We start from the raw sequence: 16,735 nt of genomic DNA, 5'->3' as shown, positions 1-16,735 counted from the left end.
TATCTGTGAATCTTCCCCCTCTCTCATACTTCACATTCAACTCATGAGGAAGTTCTGTTGACTCTACCTTCAAGTGTATCCAGAAACCAAGTCCTTCTCACTACCTTATCTGCTACAGTCCTACATTGAGCCAACATCATAGTCTCTCACCCGGAATATTACATTCATGTACTAATCCTGATTTACCTATGACTTCCTACAGTTGATTCTCAACAAAACAGTTAGCGCTACTGTTAAAATGTACATCAGATTCCCTCTATCCTACACGTAAACCCTAAAATATCTACCTTAAGTTCTTACGACGACCTACACATTCCAGCAAGATCAGGCCCCACTCCACTCGGTAACTGCTCTCCTGCACTTAAACACTGAAATGGCTACTGCTCTGCCCTGTCCTCCTGCTTCTCTTTTCTCATTCGTTTTAACCCAGTCACCCTGCCCTCTTTGCAGTTCCTCAGACAGAACAGGAATGCTTCTAACTCAGGCCTCTGCCCAACTGGTGCTGAAGCTCCTACCACAGATACCCTCATAGCTGCCCTGTTTACCTCCTTCAAGCCTTGGCTTAAATGTCTTATCAGTGAGGCAAACTTGGCCACCATTTTAAAAGCTGAAACCCACCCTCACAATCCCAATCCCCCTCAGTCTTTACCACAGCACATCTCACCATCTCACAATGCCATAAAAAAACCTTTTCCTTATGTCTATTGTTCATTTTATCACTAAATATTAGACTATGAGCTTCAGGATAAGAACAATCTTCTTAAAAATTCTCTGACTTACCTCAAGTGGCAAAGATAGTGACTGGCACAGACAGCAGCTCAATAAGCATGTGTTCAATGAATTAATAAAAGGGTATTCAGTGAGTGAAGAACACCATTCTACTAGAGGTTTTCTTCCACTGCCTTTCCGTATTATTCTCTGCTTAAAATAATCAGCTTCTGTCTACATAACTACATGAAACTTCTCCCCCTGTTAGCAGTAACTTCCTATTTGCCAAATGCAATGGACTCTCCTTTTAACTCTTACAGTCTAGGGAATGTGATACTGTTAAATCACTTCTTCCTGTTGGAAAGGTCTCCTAACTTGAGTCCAATTACACTATTGTTTTTTCTTTTTTTCTTTTTCTGAGACAGGGTCTTACTCTGTCACCCAGGCTGGAAGGCAGTGGTGCCATTTTGGCTCACTGCAGCCTTGACCTCCCTTGCTCAGGTAATCCTCCTGCCTCAACCTCCCGGGAGCAGAGAACAGTGTGGACTACAGGCACATGCCACCATGCCTCGCTAATTTTTCATAATATTTGAAGAGATGGGCTTTTGCCATGTTGCCCAGACTGATCTTGAACTCCTGGGTTAAGCAAACCTCCTGCCTCAGCCTCCCAAAATGCTGGGATTACAGGTGTAAGCCACCATGCCTGACCATACACCACTGTTTTTTCAACTCTTCCCTCTTATTTCCCAAACTTCTTTTGGAGTAATTTTTTATCTGTTCTGACCTAAGAATGGGGGTTTCTCTGGGCTTGGCCTTCAGTTCCCTTTTGCCCTCACCCTATACATCATTCATGTCTCGTAGCCCACCTGTGACTTGAACTGTGACCCTGTCCTCCAGCCCTGTTCCTCCCTGGCTTGTGCAGGCTTCCTTCCCTCTTACTAGGTTAACAGTCATGCTCCCCATCTTTGGTACCCTGTGTATCAAGACAATTATTTCCACATTACCTACCTCTTACTTCCTCACTTACAATCATTCAATTGTTCATTCATGGCTACAGGATTGCATCAAAACTTACATGGAAGATTGAGTCAAAACGATTGCAAGGCCTTTTATGATCTGACTTTCCATACTCACCTCCCTCTTCTCCCTAGCACTGCAGATATAGCTGAATACCTCTAGAGACTCCAAAGTACATCCCCTTCAGTGCCTCCTGATACGCTGCTGGTTCACCTGGAATGGCTCTATTTTCCACTCTTTCTTGGCTCAGCCCTCCAATTTTCACTTCAATCTTCCACGGGGAAGCTCTTACCTCCCCTATGCATATTTTTACACTTCGCCTCATTTAGTGGTATTTATAACAAATATAGGCTTGGAGTTGTATTTTTAAACTTTTACACAGATGGTTTTATATTATGTGTCCTTTTATAAATGACTTCTTCACTCACCATTTTTAAATGTATTTATGGTATTTATATAGATAAAATTTATTTTATTTATTTATTGTTATTATTATTATTTTTTGAGACAGAGTCTCACTCATCACCAAGTGCCAGGCTCGAATGCAGTGATACAACCTCGGCTCACTGCAACCTCCACCTCCCGGGTTGAAGCAATTCTCCTGCCTCAGCCTCCTGAGAAGCTGGGACTATAGGTGTGCGCCACCACGCCCAGCTAACTTTTTCATATTTTTAGTAGAGATGGGGTTTTACCATGTTGGCCAGGATGGTCTCAATCTCTTGACCTCATGATCCGCCCTCCTTGGCCTCCCAAAGTGCTGAGATTACAGGCATGAGCCACTGCACCCGGCCTAGATAAAATTTATTTTTAAGTGCTATTTGGTACCTTTAAAATATGGATTTTCTACAGTTTATCCTATTTATCTATTCCCTAATAGATTTCCTTTAGAATACTTTTAGTTTTCTAGTATTACATGCAATGCTGCGACACACATCTTCATATGTCTCCTGGTATACATGTGCAGGAGTGCTTCTAGCTATGTGCTTAGTCAAGAAATAATTTGTTAAATAAATGAAAATAATTATGCATCTCTGCATTTGACATACTCATATTCTTTGAAATATTTGACAGAATATGTCAAATAACTTCCTATAGTTCATTTGCATTCACAGGTTTTATCATCAGCCTTATGGAAGTAATCACAATCTAAATGCATATCCTGTCTTTGTTACTTCTCTCAGATTGTCAGATTCGCAAATCTTAGAAGACCTTAAGAAACAATCCACTCTTTTGCACTCTGATATATGAATAATTATTAACCCTATTAACAGGTGAAACTGAGGTAAGAACAGGTGAAGCACCTTGTCTGACATTACATAGACCTCAAAAAATTGTACTGGGATGCAGCTGTCTTTTCCATTAAATCACACTACCTAATGTCCAGTCTTCCATGGGATATGCATGTGCAATTCCTTCCATCATGTCTGAAACAGAAATTATATGCAGGTCTCCCATATCAGTCTTTTATTTCATAAAGTCCTCCTTCATCCTCAATTTTAGGATTTGCTATCCCTCTCCTTCACCCTGGTCCAACTGCTGACATATCATTAAAACTTTTTGATGCTTGATGTGTTTCCAGACTCTCTATAGGTTGACTTGTCCCACATAGAGCTGCCTACAAAATTCCAAAACAGCATTTGTATTATGTTATGCACTATCAAGAATTTCATTGGCTTATCTTTGATTGTCATATAAAGTCAAAACTACTGAAATGAGCATGAAACTGCCCAAAACATTAACTATGTTGCCTCATCCTTCCAATTCCCTACCTCTAATCACACCTCTCTATCCCAGCCATGCAAATATGCTTCATATTTTTCACATCTCAGATACCATAGCTATACGTATTTATTCCTTCTATTTTTTAAATGTTTAATATCAAAAAGTGGAATACAATTAAATTATAGCATTTAAATTCCATAATAAAATTTTAGCCCAACAGAAAGGTTTCCATGTTTGTCATCAGGTTAGCATCAGCTTGTAATAAGAGAACCATTTTGGAGAAATCCTGTACAAGGCACTGTTTCAGACAATGAGCAGCGATTCAAAGTTTAAGGTAAGACTTTGTCAAGAAAAAAAGAAAACACACTCAGGTTTAAGAGAATTTCTATGATTCTCTTTTATCTTTTTATATTAAAGTATACTTACACAGTTTGCGTATATGCTTCCTTACCATTCTAAAATTTTCTTCACAAAATAAAAGAACATGAATGTATGTATTAGGTTAAAAATAAAAACATTATTTTAATTTTGAAAACCCTGTTTATCCTAAAATTGAATTACTGATATAGTTGGCTGGATGGATTGGGTGATCATCTTAATATAAGAGGTCATAATGTCTTCCAAGGTCTATACTTCACACTCCTAAACCCACAAGTGAGCATTTATAAAATGTGCTGAGGAGCATGTACTCTTAGAGCTGGAAGGAATCCAACAAATCATCAATTATCTTCATAGAAAAGTAGGCAACCGGGTGCTGGGAGACAATCAACTTGCCTGGCTCATACAATCAGCTGATGCAGAGTACATAGCTGGGATTTCTCATATCCTGCTGGTCTAATGTCTAGAAAGACAATGTAAGTCAGAAGAAAAATGCAAAAAGTACTTAGATTGCTCTCCTAGGTTAGTAAAATAGGAGTAGCCAGCATTACTTGAATAGCAAATAGTTCTGCAAAAAGTCATTCTACATGGAAAAAGAATTAATTATGACTCTTATAATCAGTGAAGTATTTTTGCCATAGCTAGGGCTCTAAAAAGGTTTAAAAAGGGGATGCGAAAACTGTTAATAGTTGTACTAGAGGCCTAGTAGCAAAGGGGAAAGATAAACAATAAGCTCTGAACATCACTCACTCAGATTCTCCAGCAAATGCTTGCAGTCATCAGTGGCAACATCATGCACAGTCCGATTACACTTGTCTCTCCTTTCCGTCTCAAGCCCTCCGTGCCTACACAAGATTTCTAGGCAGTTCTGTAAAGACAAGGGCTCTATTACCTCCAAATCCAAATGAAGTAACTTGAGTGCAAAACCCAAAGGAAAAGCCAGTTGCCTATTACAATCAAATCAAGAATTCACAGCTATAAATCTTGTTTCAATTCCATCAACCCCAACATACAGATTAATCTTAGATTAAACTAAACAATGTCTAGAAATGCCAAACAAAGTGCTTCATTTAAATGCTAATGATATGATCATAACATTGTTCCATCATTGTTCCACAGAACTGCTTCTTAGGTTTCAAGAAAAAAAAAATAGCTTACTAATCACTCATCTGCAGATTGAAATTAAGAACAAAATTAACTTCAGCAGACATTTTCCTTTTATGGTAATTTGGCAATATAAAGCAAAAAGACTTTTGCTATAATGGGATGTACTTTGCTGTCTTCTAGACTATAAACTGCTTTCCTGGTAATATAAGTGCAGGGTTCTAATTTTAACAATTCTAAGAGTCCTCATAAGCATATTTGTATTTGAGATGTTACCTTGCCATATTTTATTTGAAAACATGCCCTATAGATATTAAAGTTATGTTTCCTCTCCTTTTCAGCTTTTTCTTCTTCTGTGTTGCTTAAGAAAATCTCCATTCAAAAAATAACTATGTACTGAAAGGTCTTAGTTCTCCATATTTTTTCAAATGCAAAGTAAGAGACTATACACACACACACACACACACACACACACACACACACACACACATTTTCTAATAAATAATCACATGACAAGACATTATACCAGGATATTTACCAAGGAACTTTCCTATATCAATGTTTACCACTTGATGATTTGTTTACTGATTTCCCACAAGGCTAAGCAGAAAAATGAATAGATCAGAAAGCATGACAAGGAACTAATAACCAAAACAAGCAATGCCCTGCCCATCATTCCCCTAAACACACATACACACGCATGCACATGCACATGTAAACACACCCACTCAGAGGCATGGGGCTGTCCTGCAGTTCTAACAACATATTAAATCAAGTCATCTTGAATAGCCTTTCTCATCTTTCTGTAAGAAAGTGGTCACCCTTTTAACCACCTTTAAAATATACGTTTTTCCTAATATAAAATATTTTTAAAAGAAATACAATATCCAGCTGGATGCCATGGCTCATGCCTGTAATCCTGGCACTTTGGGAGGCCAAGGCAGGTGGATCACTTGAGGTTAGGAATTTGAGACCAGTCTTACCTGGCTACCATGGTGAAACCCCATCCTACTAAAAATATAAAAATTAGCCAGACATGGTGGTGGATGCCTGTAGTCCCAGCTATTCTAGAGGCTGAGGCAGGAGAATCGCTTGAACCCAAGAGGCAGAGGCTGCACTGAGCCAAGATCATGCCACTGCATTCCAGCCTGGGTGACAGAACAAGACTCTGTCTCAAAAAAAAAAAAAAAAAAAAAAAAAAAAAGGCAGAGGTATATAACTTGAAGCATTATCACAAAGCAAACACATTTGTGGAAGGAAGCCCCTTTTGTACTCCATCTCAACAATTAACTCCTCTCTCCCCTGCCAGAGGCAACTACTATCTGATTTCTAATATTAGAGATTGGTTTGGCCTACTTGTGAACTCTATATAAATGGAATCATACTGTACGTAGGTGCACTTTTATATTTGGCTTCTTTCAGTCTACATAATGTCTCTAAGATTCATCCATGTGTTAGAAGTAGTCAGAATGCATCTTCATTAAAAAATGATTACTATCTGGGATTCCATTATATTCCATTGTGGTAAACCACAATTTACTTATCCATTCTCTTATTGATGGACATCGTTGTTCTGCTATAAACATTCTAGTACATTTCCTGTGGTGGGAACATGTTGGGTATACAGTAGAGCTGGACTGCGGTGCACAGGGCATGCATATGATCTACATTAGTCCATACTGCAAAGGGCTTTCAAAAGTGGCTACACCAATTTGCACTTCTACAAGGAGTATATATATGAGTCCCAGTTGCTTCATGTTGCCTCTGAAATATACTTTTAAATGCAATAATGAGTTCACAAGAAAGTACAGGGAGTCCCTAAGGCCAGAAAGCAAAATAAGGAGTAAGCAGAAACCACCAATTCAGTGGAATTTTAACAGGAAGCCAGTGCTTCTTTGAGGGTAAAGCTGACAGAGAGGACTTTCTTGGATGGTGGAAGAATGGGAAACCGGGTCTTGGTTTCCTAAGTAAAGAAAATCTGCCTGCGTGCAAAGGGAAACAACTAGGGCATTTGTTTCTCACTGCCTGGCCCTGTTCAGGTTGAAGGGATCTCTCTAAAACTTGTCATTTAAATCTGGCAGTCTGTACAATTATTATGTGGCCATTAAAAAAAAATAAATCTTAAAGAAAAGTCTAGAAGTCGGCTTTCATAGGTCTACAGTTCAGATTTAAGAAATCACTAAGCTAAGAAGTTAACAGAAAACAAAGACAGATAAATGTCAATTCATATCAATTTGTTATTACTAATTTGGATAAAGTCAGTAAGTAAATAGTGTTGATTTAGAAATGAACTGTAATTTAGAAACTTAAATAGAAAGCAATCTGAGAACTAAACTTAATGAGTCCTCAAGATAAGAGATGAAAATCACGTTTATTTTGCAAGTTAGAACTTGCAGTAAACATAGGTAAGAGCCACAGCAGACTTGGATTCTAATCCTGCTAATCAAAATGACTTTATCTACCACTGTTGCTGATTCATTTAACATTTTTCTGCTTCCATTTCCCTATCTGTATTTCAAATATCTATAATCTAACATGACTTAAATGAAAGATGCACACAAAGTTCTTACACTCTTGGCCTATACTAAACTCCCAATATTTATTAGCAGTTATCATTATTATTATAATCAACATCATCATCAACTAAAAACCAGTCCAAATCTCCAATTAACTGGTGAGGTACTATAACACATCAACAAATGTCACTAATCTCAAGACAATTTAAGAGTTAATTCAAATTACAAACAGACATGATAAAAGGTGCAACATAAGTTTGCAGTACTCCTGAACTGATCATTTTTTATTTCTGACCTTCAAAGTAGGTTATTTCTAATCTTTATTACATTCACATAGGTCAGTGGGCCAGAACATAAAGCAGTGACTTTCTCTTTAAGGAAGCATGACTGTCAGCCCCCATTAGAGTACTGCATAGCCAAACACTACTACAAGTGTAAATTCTGCAATGCTATGCTAGCTACATGGAGAACTCAAAGAAAGTGAAAACTTTGGCCCCACTGACACTTAACAACAGCTACAACAACGGCTTGAGTGCATACTAAGTTCTAGGCACATTCTACACTTTGCAAGTATTCGATGTTCATGTAGCCCTCACAACAACTTCATAAGTAAAGCACAAAACCCCTTTGGGCCAGGGGCTATTATGAAGGCTGAGAGTCCTGAATAAGATAGAACAGTTCCATGTCTCAGGGAGGAATGCACAGTGTCCTGATACACTCAGAAGAGAGGCTGGTGAAGCCACGAGTACAGTTTTACTTTATGGATGAGCAGGAGGAGGTAAAGAGGGAGAGAAGCATCTACACTCTTTCCTTGTTGGATGGGATTGTGTGAAGAGGATAAATGCTGTGATACCAGTTCCTGCTTCTGGAAATAGATTTCCAAAGGCCCTAAACTGGGCAGGATATCCTATCTAAGTTATAAGAAGAGAGGGATCTAGATGCATGAGTTTAAGCTAAATTCCAATTAATTAGGATGTAGAGACATCTGCTATTACAGAGACTTTTTAAAGTAGTAGCTTAGGCCTCAGCTTTCATGTGCACTCACATTTCGCTTGCCAGAACCCAAGTATTTGGCCACAGTTCCCTGCAATGGGGACCAGAGAATGGCATCTTTATGCTGGGTACCCATGGGTCCCACTGAAACAGAGGGATCCATTATTACAAACTAAGGAAAGAGGAGAGGCTGAGGGGTGATGGAACTGCCAGGCTCCTTTAAACAGAGCTGAGAAGCAAGGTACCAACACCCACGAAATTCAGTAGGAACCTAAAGTCCAGAGAACTAGAGATAAAAATCAAAGTCAGAGCAGGGAACCAAGAGTTTGAGATTGAGCAGAGGAAAAGAAAGTGAAAACACTTTGTATTTATACATTTATAATCCAGCTCAAGTGCTGAGAGCAACCTTGGGGTGTACTTGCTGCTTTAGAGGGCTGGGGAGATGGAAGCTATTCATGTGGAAAATGATGACCTGAGCAAGAAGGTAGACTTAGGTGTGCATGGCACAGATGAAGCTGGCTGCTGGCAGCTGTGAAGGACTGAGCGTTATGCAGTTTGCATGCTTTTCTGTGGGCATGGGGATGTGTTTGGGAAGGAAAGTGCCATGTTCAGCTCTTTTCTGAAAACCAGTTATTGTACTGGAAAATTACATTGGAAAGAAAGAGAGTGACAGGAAGACCAGTTAAGAAAAATGAACTAGTCTATTCTCTGATTCAGCAAACATTTAGCACTTTTGGGCCACAGACTCTGCTGGACACAGTATATGTAAGGATTAAAAAGTAATTATTCAGAGGAGGTGTAGAGGGAGAGAGGCATGCAAATAATTACAATGAAGTACATGCTCTCTAAGCAAAGTGTGGAGAGGTATCCTGGGAACACCTAACTCCAAGAAGCCAAGACTTAAGCTGAAATGTTTTCCAGGCAGAGAGGGGTCAGGACAGGAGAAGAGGCCATTTGAGGTAATGGGAGTAGCAGATACAAAGGCAGGGAGTGGAGAGAGCACAGGATGTTTGGACATTGGCCGGTCACACGTGGCTAAAGTCTAGCATGCACTAGGGAAGGAGACAGAAGAGTGCCGAGGCGAGCAGACCAAGGCCAGACCAGGAAGAGACCTGACTGCCGTGATAGGCATCCCTGGCCCAGAGATGAGGCTTGGGAAGACATGAAGCAGGTCATTATGTCACCGTGTTCACCTGTTAGAAAGGCCCCTCTCACAGCAATGTAAGGGAAGTGGAGAGACTGAACATGATGGGACTGTGGCAGTACCCTGAATGTGACCAGACAGCAGATGATGAGGTCTCCCTCAGGGCAGTGCCCATAAGACTGTGGAGGGGGCAAGATATTCAAAATTTATTCGTAAAAGAGTAAATCTAGAGTTGTGTCGATCATTTGAGTTCTTTAAGTTAGGAAGATGGAGCAAGTAAACAAATGTCAGGTGGATTAAGGGGGAGAAGCAAGAATTGCAGCAGATTGGCTAAGAAGCATAAACATCTGGGCCCAAAAATGTGCTCGAAGGGGTGGAAGCAAAAGTGAACGTGGCCCCCAACAGGGTTACCCTATAATTGTTTAAACTGGAACATGTCAAGGAGTAAAAGGAGGCACTGTTAATAATTACGCTGGGATGACAGGTATAAATAGGGCTGTGCTGAGAAAACTGGAAAGTTTGTTATCAAGGAGAAGATAACCTTCTCCTTCCTGAAAAGGTCCTGCCTAGACAGACTCAGAAAATGCTTAAGTATGGCTAGAGATGAGATTTTAGAATATTTATTGATTATATTCTGGGGATCAACAAGATCATTCAAGTGAGAAAGTTCAGAGTGAGATAAGAGAAAGGCTCAAAACCCAGGTCCATGAAAGCTGTTGGTGGGAAACAGTGGAAGGCCCACGTCTTGGAAGAGGTGGAGCATGACCCTGGTTGGGTAAGTTGATATTCCCTTTAGGGTTCTGCCAGTCACTGCTGCCCAAAGAAGAAAGGATTTAGTACTCTTTGCTGAATGTTATAGGGAATGAGTATAAAAAGGCATTTTCCAAAATAATTTTTCTAAAAATTAAAAGAAAAAAGGAAATAATAAAAGATAATCAAAAGCATTACAACACAGTTCAAATACCAGATTTCTATTTGTCATGATTAAAATCTAGTTCCAATAACTCTGTGCCTTTACAGGCAACCTTATCTAATTTTTTCTTTTCTAAACTAGTTACCCAATTTCATGTGACAATGAATAACATTAGTGACTCCTATTATCTTGTTCTTGTTGCATCCAGTACCTAGGAAGAAGGAATGCAAATTATGAGGACCTTTGCACATACCTCACAGAGACCTCTTGGAGGACCGAGGTGGCTAGTAAAGTGTGAGTGCAAACGTCTGACTCTCCTATGGCTAACAGCTAACAATGCATCAGGCAGACTGCAATCCTAACACATAAAAATGACCTAAAGAGGGTAACAAAAGGGCTACCGACTGATCAGAGGATAGTGGGTCTGCCCAGAGATGACCTCTAGGATGCTGGAGATAAATATCTGGAGGATAAGTAAAAAGGCAGATATGGAAATACAGGTTTGGGACTAGTTACTGCAGGAGTCATTGTTAAAGCTGAGAAGAGTGGATAAGCTCTTAGAAAATGGTAGGCAGCTGAGAATAAAGTTTGGTAGTTGCTTAGAGGTAACACACACACATACACACACACGCACGCAGAAAAACAAATAGCCTGGTCGCAAAGTTGGAGGGGAAGCGAGAAAAGGGCAATGTTCTGGAAGTCCAGGGAGGAAAAAGTTTGCACTAAATCATCAACTTGTTAAAACACCCAGGGAGACTGAGCAAGAGCAGAAGTGACAGGAAGCCACTGGCTTCAGCAACATGTAAGCAAAAAGTATAACTTCCTCCTGTAGTCAAAAATTCATGCAGTCCCTCCAGTGAAAACAATCTCTGGGTATATGAGCTTCGACAACAGAGATGCTCAAGTCCAGACAATCTCCTTAATTTGATTCTGTTGCAGGAAACTAACATGCCAATGGTTTCATGATAGAACAGGAAGTTTCGTTAAGAAACTCATCTATCTATTCACATGAATTGATGGAAACAAAGGCTTATCCTTAGTTCAGCAGCCACTCTGGATAGTCAGGCCAGCTGCAGAGAGAGGTTTTTCCAATGACACTTAATGGTGGTCTGCACAAATTTCTTAACCATTGGGAAAAAAGACCAAGGGCTAACATGGAAAAAGCACAGATTTGGGAATTTGACCTTCAGTGAACTGAGCTTGAGGAATTAGTCACCTATTTCCCATTTGTTGTAGGTAAATACTTAGTTTCTTTTTCTGCAATACAAGGGAAATTGACTGGATGAACTATGTCAGGAGTCCCCAAACCAGGGTCACAGACCAGTATAATTCTGTGACCTGTTAGGAACCAGGCCGCACAGCAGGAGGTAAGGGGAGGGTCAAACTTGAGCTCCGCCTCCTGTCAGATCAGAGGTGGCTTTTCATAAGAGTGTGAATCCTATTGTAACTGCACATGCAAGGGGTCTAGGTTTCGTGCTCCTTATGAGGTAGAACGGTTTCATCCTGAAACCATTCCCATCCCACCCCAGCCCAATCCATGGAAAAACTGCCTTCCATGAAACCCGTCCCTGCTGACAAAAACCACTGAGCTACGTTCTGTCCCTCCAAACTCTGAAACTCCACAATTCTCCACTGAAAACGACGTGAAAACTTAAGTCATCTTCTTGGGTTGCAATGACACTACCACCCTGTGTAGCCTAGACAAATGTATGCTAGAGTAAAGAAAAAACAATCTATTTTTAAGCTCTTCTTGTGGTTAATGTAGAATCTTTTTACCAATACAATGACTAACTCTGAGCTATATTTTTTTCCAGAAATCTGGCCTCAATAACTTAGTTATAAATGGATTACCTTTCTGAAGAATGATCTCAGCCAGAATATAAATTTTAGGTAAAAGATATAAATATATTTTGCAATATCTTTGACTAGGAGAGAAGGAAGTATGGTATAGTGGAAAGACTAATGGACTCAGGCAATCTGGGCTTAACTTTTATCTACTAAACCCTCTGGGGTTTAAACGTCTTAATCATAAAATGAAGACGCTAGACTAGAAGATTAACTATCTACTCCAGGGCTTAAAAGAGATATTAATAGTCTAGCCATGTGTGAATGTTGTCAGTCATGCCCACTTTAAAAAAATTTCTCTTTCCTTCTCCAAAATTCATCTTGTGCTTCTTAAAGTAAAAGAATACAGTAGGTCATAGTCTATGGGAGAAAAAGGTCACACTTCCCTTGGACAGAGGTGCAGAAATCAATGACAATCCCATCTTGATCATAAAAACACCAGAACTAATAAACAGTTTATAATTAAGAAGCTAAGCAGCATCACAATCGCCCTCCACTGAAGGGTAACTTGCCCTGGGGAGTGGCTTCCTCTTTGCCTAACCTGAGAGGTTCAGTAGCTGGACATCCTAGAAAAAGGGAGTTCAGATTTTTTCTTCCTTTTTTTTTTTTTGCCCCAAAGCTGAGTGCAGGCATAACACAGTCCTATCATTAACATCTCATATTACATTCAGAGATTTTCTTTTAAAGGGGTGGAAGCAGGTTGCAAACTACCCTTTCCGTGCACCTCTACAACAGCAAAAGAGATTCACAGTCTTCAATTAACTGTGCATATTCAAATTTAAACAATTCACATTTCCTATCTTCCTGTTTCCTAAAAACTTTTATGTCACATATTATTGCATTCCATTCAAATCATACATACAAATCAAGTTCCCAGAATTCTTGTATCTTTTTGTCAAAGGCTAAAGTGGAAAAAACAAAACTACTACTAACAAACAATACCTCCAGATTGAATTATTCCCTTTTCTCATTTTGGAAAAAACCAAAGTCCAAAATGAGTATCTTCTGCTAAGATCACAGTAACAGGAAGTTACCCAACCAGGAGCTCTAAATACACAGCCTTAGCTATCTCCAACTGGATGACCAAATCTTAGCACTTATATTCAGCATGTCTAAAACCGCATTCAGTCTTCTTGATCAAAATGATGTCTTTTCTTTGTTCTTTCTGGGAATGTCACTATTATCTTTTTATTCAGCTCCCCCATTTCCCACATCTAATTCATGTTCATTCCTTGGGCATTTCTAATGTTTCTCATTATTTCCACTGCTCTAATTGTCTTTCATGTAGTATCTCTTCCTGATACCAATTTCTTCATAATCCCAAATCTTCTCAACGTTGTTGCTAAATGAATCTATTTAAACTATTGATTTGATTATTTTGCTCCTTTGTACAAAACCTTTCAATGGTTTCACTTTGAAGGCCCCAGGCCCTGCTGTGAAACTCCCAGTCAGGTCTTACTTCTCACTACTCTCCATGATTAACAGGGACCTGTTATCCACCTGTCTACTTCCATGTGTTTGTTTTTACTGCTCCTTTCACCTGAACCACTCTCCTTTCTCAGTGGTGATGATGAATTTAACCCTCCTTGCAAAGCTCAAAATAATTTCCACCTCCTCAGAATGAGCCATGCCTGAGCCTAACATTCCTGGAGCTCCGCTCTTTGAAATACGTGTGTTCTCTTTTTATTCGCCCATAATTGCTGCATTTTTATACTGTTCCAACTGCATTTCTATTTTCCTTGTGCTCATTTTTTTGTGCTTTTCTTATCCTACATTTGTTGTGTATCCTGCACACTTGCCATTGAACTAGGAGCTACCTAATGGCAGAAATGATCCTTGCAAATGTTAGCACACACAGTGCCTTGCAGTCAGGAACTTCTATAATCTTATTGCTAACACATATTAATGCTAAAGTGATTGACATCAGAACGTGAAAACTGACTACTATGCTTACTATGTAAGCAACCCAATGGACTAAATCAACACCCATGATTTGCTCCTATCGTAAAAAAGATAAAATGTTTGAAATTACCCTCATATTTATTAACAAACTACAAATAGGTGATTTTTATTAAAAGTCTCCTATACCCTTGACCACAAGTAACTGCTGCATAGGAATAATGTCGATTTGTATTGGTAAATAACATCCGCAAGTGTATTACTCAGTCTCCAATTATTCAATTTAAGTACACTTAATCTATAGCAGACAAGTTTGCCGCTCATCGAATTACAGCTGCATGATGAGGCCAGCTGCTACCAGACACACCTTAAAACCTTTGGAAGCAGCAATGTGGGCAGCAGTCCAGCCTTCTCTGTTGGCGTGGTTGATGAAGTCTGCAGTAACAACAGGCTTGGATTTGCCTTCAGGACTCTCTCCTCCTCCATCCAAGTCAAAGACACCTGACTCGGACTCCTCCTCACTGAAAGAGTTTCCATGAGCTGGTACTCTGTGGTACATAAGAAGCTTGAGGCTGTCCACATTACCAGTGTCCACAGCTGCATGAACTGGTGTCCAGCCATCCTGAAAATAAAATGACCATGGGGAAAAGGGTTGATAACAACATTAATGTCAAGGATAATGTTACTGAAAGTTCACTGCTAAATGTTCTTGGGCATGGACCACTGAGCTGGGAAAAGCAGGCATTCTAATCCTGAACATCACCACTGATGAGCTGGGTAAAGTTCTCTGACCTCTGTCAGTTAACAGTATTTCCAACTATTATGACTCATGTTTGTTATTTTGTAATCACTTCCACCTACCAGTCAAACATTTGGGGTGAGCCGGTACTGTCCAGGGCATAACTGGGCATTATGTATGGTCAATCAAAATCTCAATTTAATACTATGAAGGAGAATGAATTTAAGCTTAAAGGGATTTTAAAAATGTATATGCAAGAATAATGTTATTAGTAGAGTACTGAAAGAATATAGTTACAAGCCAGTTTACAAGGCACTGACCTAACTCTGTGATCTTAAAATTTTATGTGAACCACTCCGGAAGAAAAGACCCTAAATAATAGGAAAAAGGTAGACATGAAGGAGAAACAAAGCCAAATAATTTCAGCGGATGTTTACGGGCCCCTATTGAGTGTTTTGTGACTGCAGAGGGATACTGATCATTACAAGCTTAGAAAATGTTTCAACTAAAATTGTTGGGTCTGTTTTCTAGAATGTATTACTTTGGAGCCTTATTATCCACTTAGCTGGTTGCTAGAGTAGTGGTATTAATATAAGTCCTTTTTAGGGCAATGGTTCTCAGATGTGGTCTTCAGACCAGCAGCATCAGTATTACCTGGGAACTTGATAGAAATGTGAATTTTTAAGCCTCATCTCAAATCTACTGAAGCAGAAACTCTGGGGATGGGGTCTACCAATCTGACTTAAGCCCTCCACGAGATTCTGATACACTAAAGTCTGACCAGCATTATTCTTGGAAATATCTAGGTTCTATCTATAGTCTTCCATCTTTCTATAGAGATGGGTCTGCCTTCTACTCAGGCACCCATCTTCATTAGTTCTTAAAAATTTTTATGTAAAAGAGCCAGGCCTTATTTTAGTGATTTGTATTTTGGCTTTATTTTTCTACCTTTAATTTCCCCTTGACATACTTTTTTCATGTAGTATTTCACATTGCTATACTAAGTATATTTCAGTAAGCTACAGCATACTTAAAAAAAATAGAGTGGAAGACAGAGAGAAATAGACAATAAAAACAATCTAAATTTAGGCTAAGTCATCTGATCATTTGCAAAAGCTGTCCCTTTATGACGTGGCTTTTTCTCCAGGTTGGTATCTCATACCAATACAATCCACTTGGCTAAGACAAGACAGTAGTGCTCCAATCAAGAAAATAAAGTCCACTTGGCTAAGACAAGACTATGGCGCTTCAATCAGCTCCATTCAGGCGTGTTCTTCACTGGGTTGTAGATACCTTTACTGGGGTAGTATAACAGTGTACTACACAAGTAGTCTATTACCAAAGAGTGTAAGTGCTTTTGACCTTTCTGAATTTATATTACAAAAGCCATGCAACCATTTCTGAAAAAAAAAAAATTTCTATCTTCCATTCTCTTTTGAAACTTTCTTACTATAAGGCACAAGACATAATTAATTGTTCCCAATTATACTGTTTTGTACATCTATACTTCTAAAGGTTTTGTTCAGCTCATCAGCAGCTAGCTGGAGCGCATGGATTTCTTTTTTCTCTAACTTAAGGCGTGACTAATTTTTATGCTGTACTACATATTTTTCATTCAGCCTGGAGATATAAAATTCACTTATTTTTCACTATAGAAATTTATCCTGGATATATGTAACACCATAGATTTCCCAAGTAATATATATAACATGAAAATATAAAACTTAACTGTTTTCTCAGATTTTCAAAAAATAGGA

The 16,735-nt window shown here is 39.1% G+C and overlaps 1 protein-coding gene across 6 annotated transcripts in view; it reads right to left on the bottom strand.

Annotated features, from left to right (window-relative positions):
- CTTNBP2 (cortactin binding protein 2) overlaps positions 1–16,735 on the bottom strand; it is a 482,785-nt gene that overhangs the window by 51,819 nt on the left and 414,231 nt on the right. For all 6 annotated transcript variants that reach the window (XM_074379164.1, XM_074379165.1, XM_003921051.4 and 3 more), the window contains 2 exons: positions 14,607–14,861; positions 4,576–4,693 (listed from right to left, as the gene is read on the bottom strand). In XM_074379164.1, coding sequence (XP_074235265.1) covers positions 4,576–4,693; positions 14,607–14,861 — 373 coding nt within the window. The remainder of the gene's footprint in view (positions 1–4,575; positions 4,694–14,606; positions 14,862–16,735) is intronic.

This window comes from Saimiri boliviensis, chromosome 10 (assembly GCF_048565385.1).
Source record: "Saimiri boliviensis isolate mSaiBol1 chromosome 10, mSaiBol1.pri, whole genome shotgun sequence".
Lineage (NCBI taxonomy): Eukaryota > Metazoa > Chordata > Mammalia > Primates > Cebidae > Saimiri > Saimiri boliviensis.
Note: the sequence above shows the minus strand (reverse complement) of the source record. Positions and strands in the feature narration are given on the sequence as shown.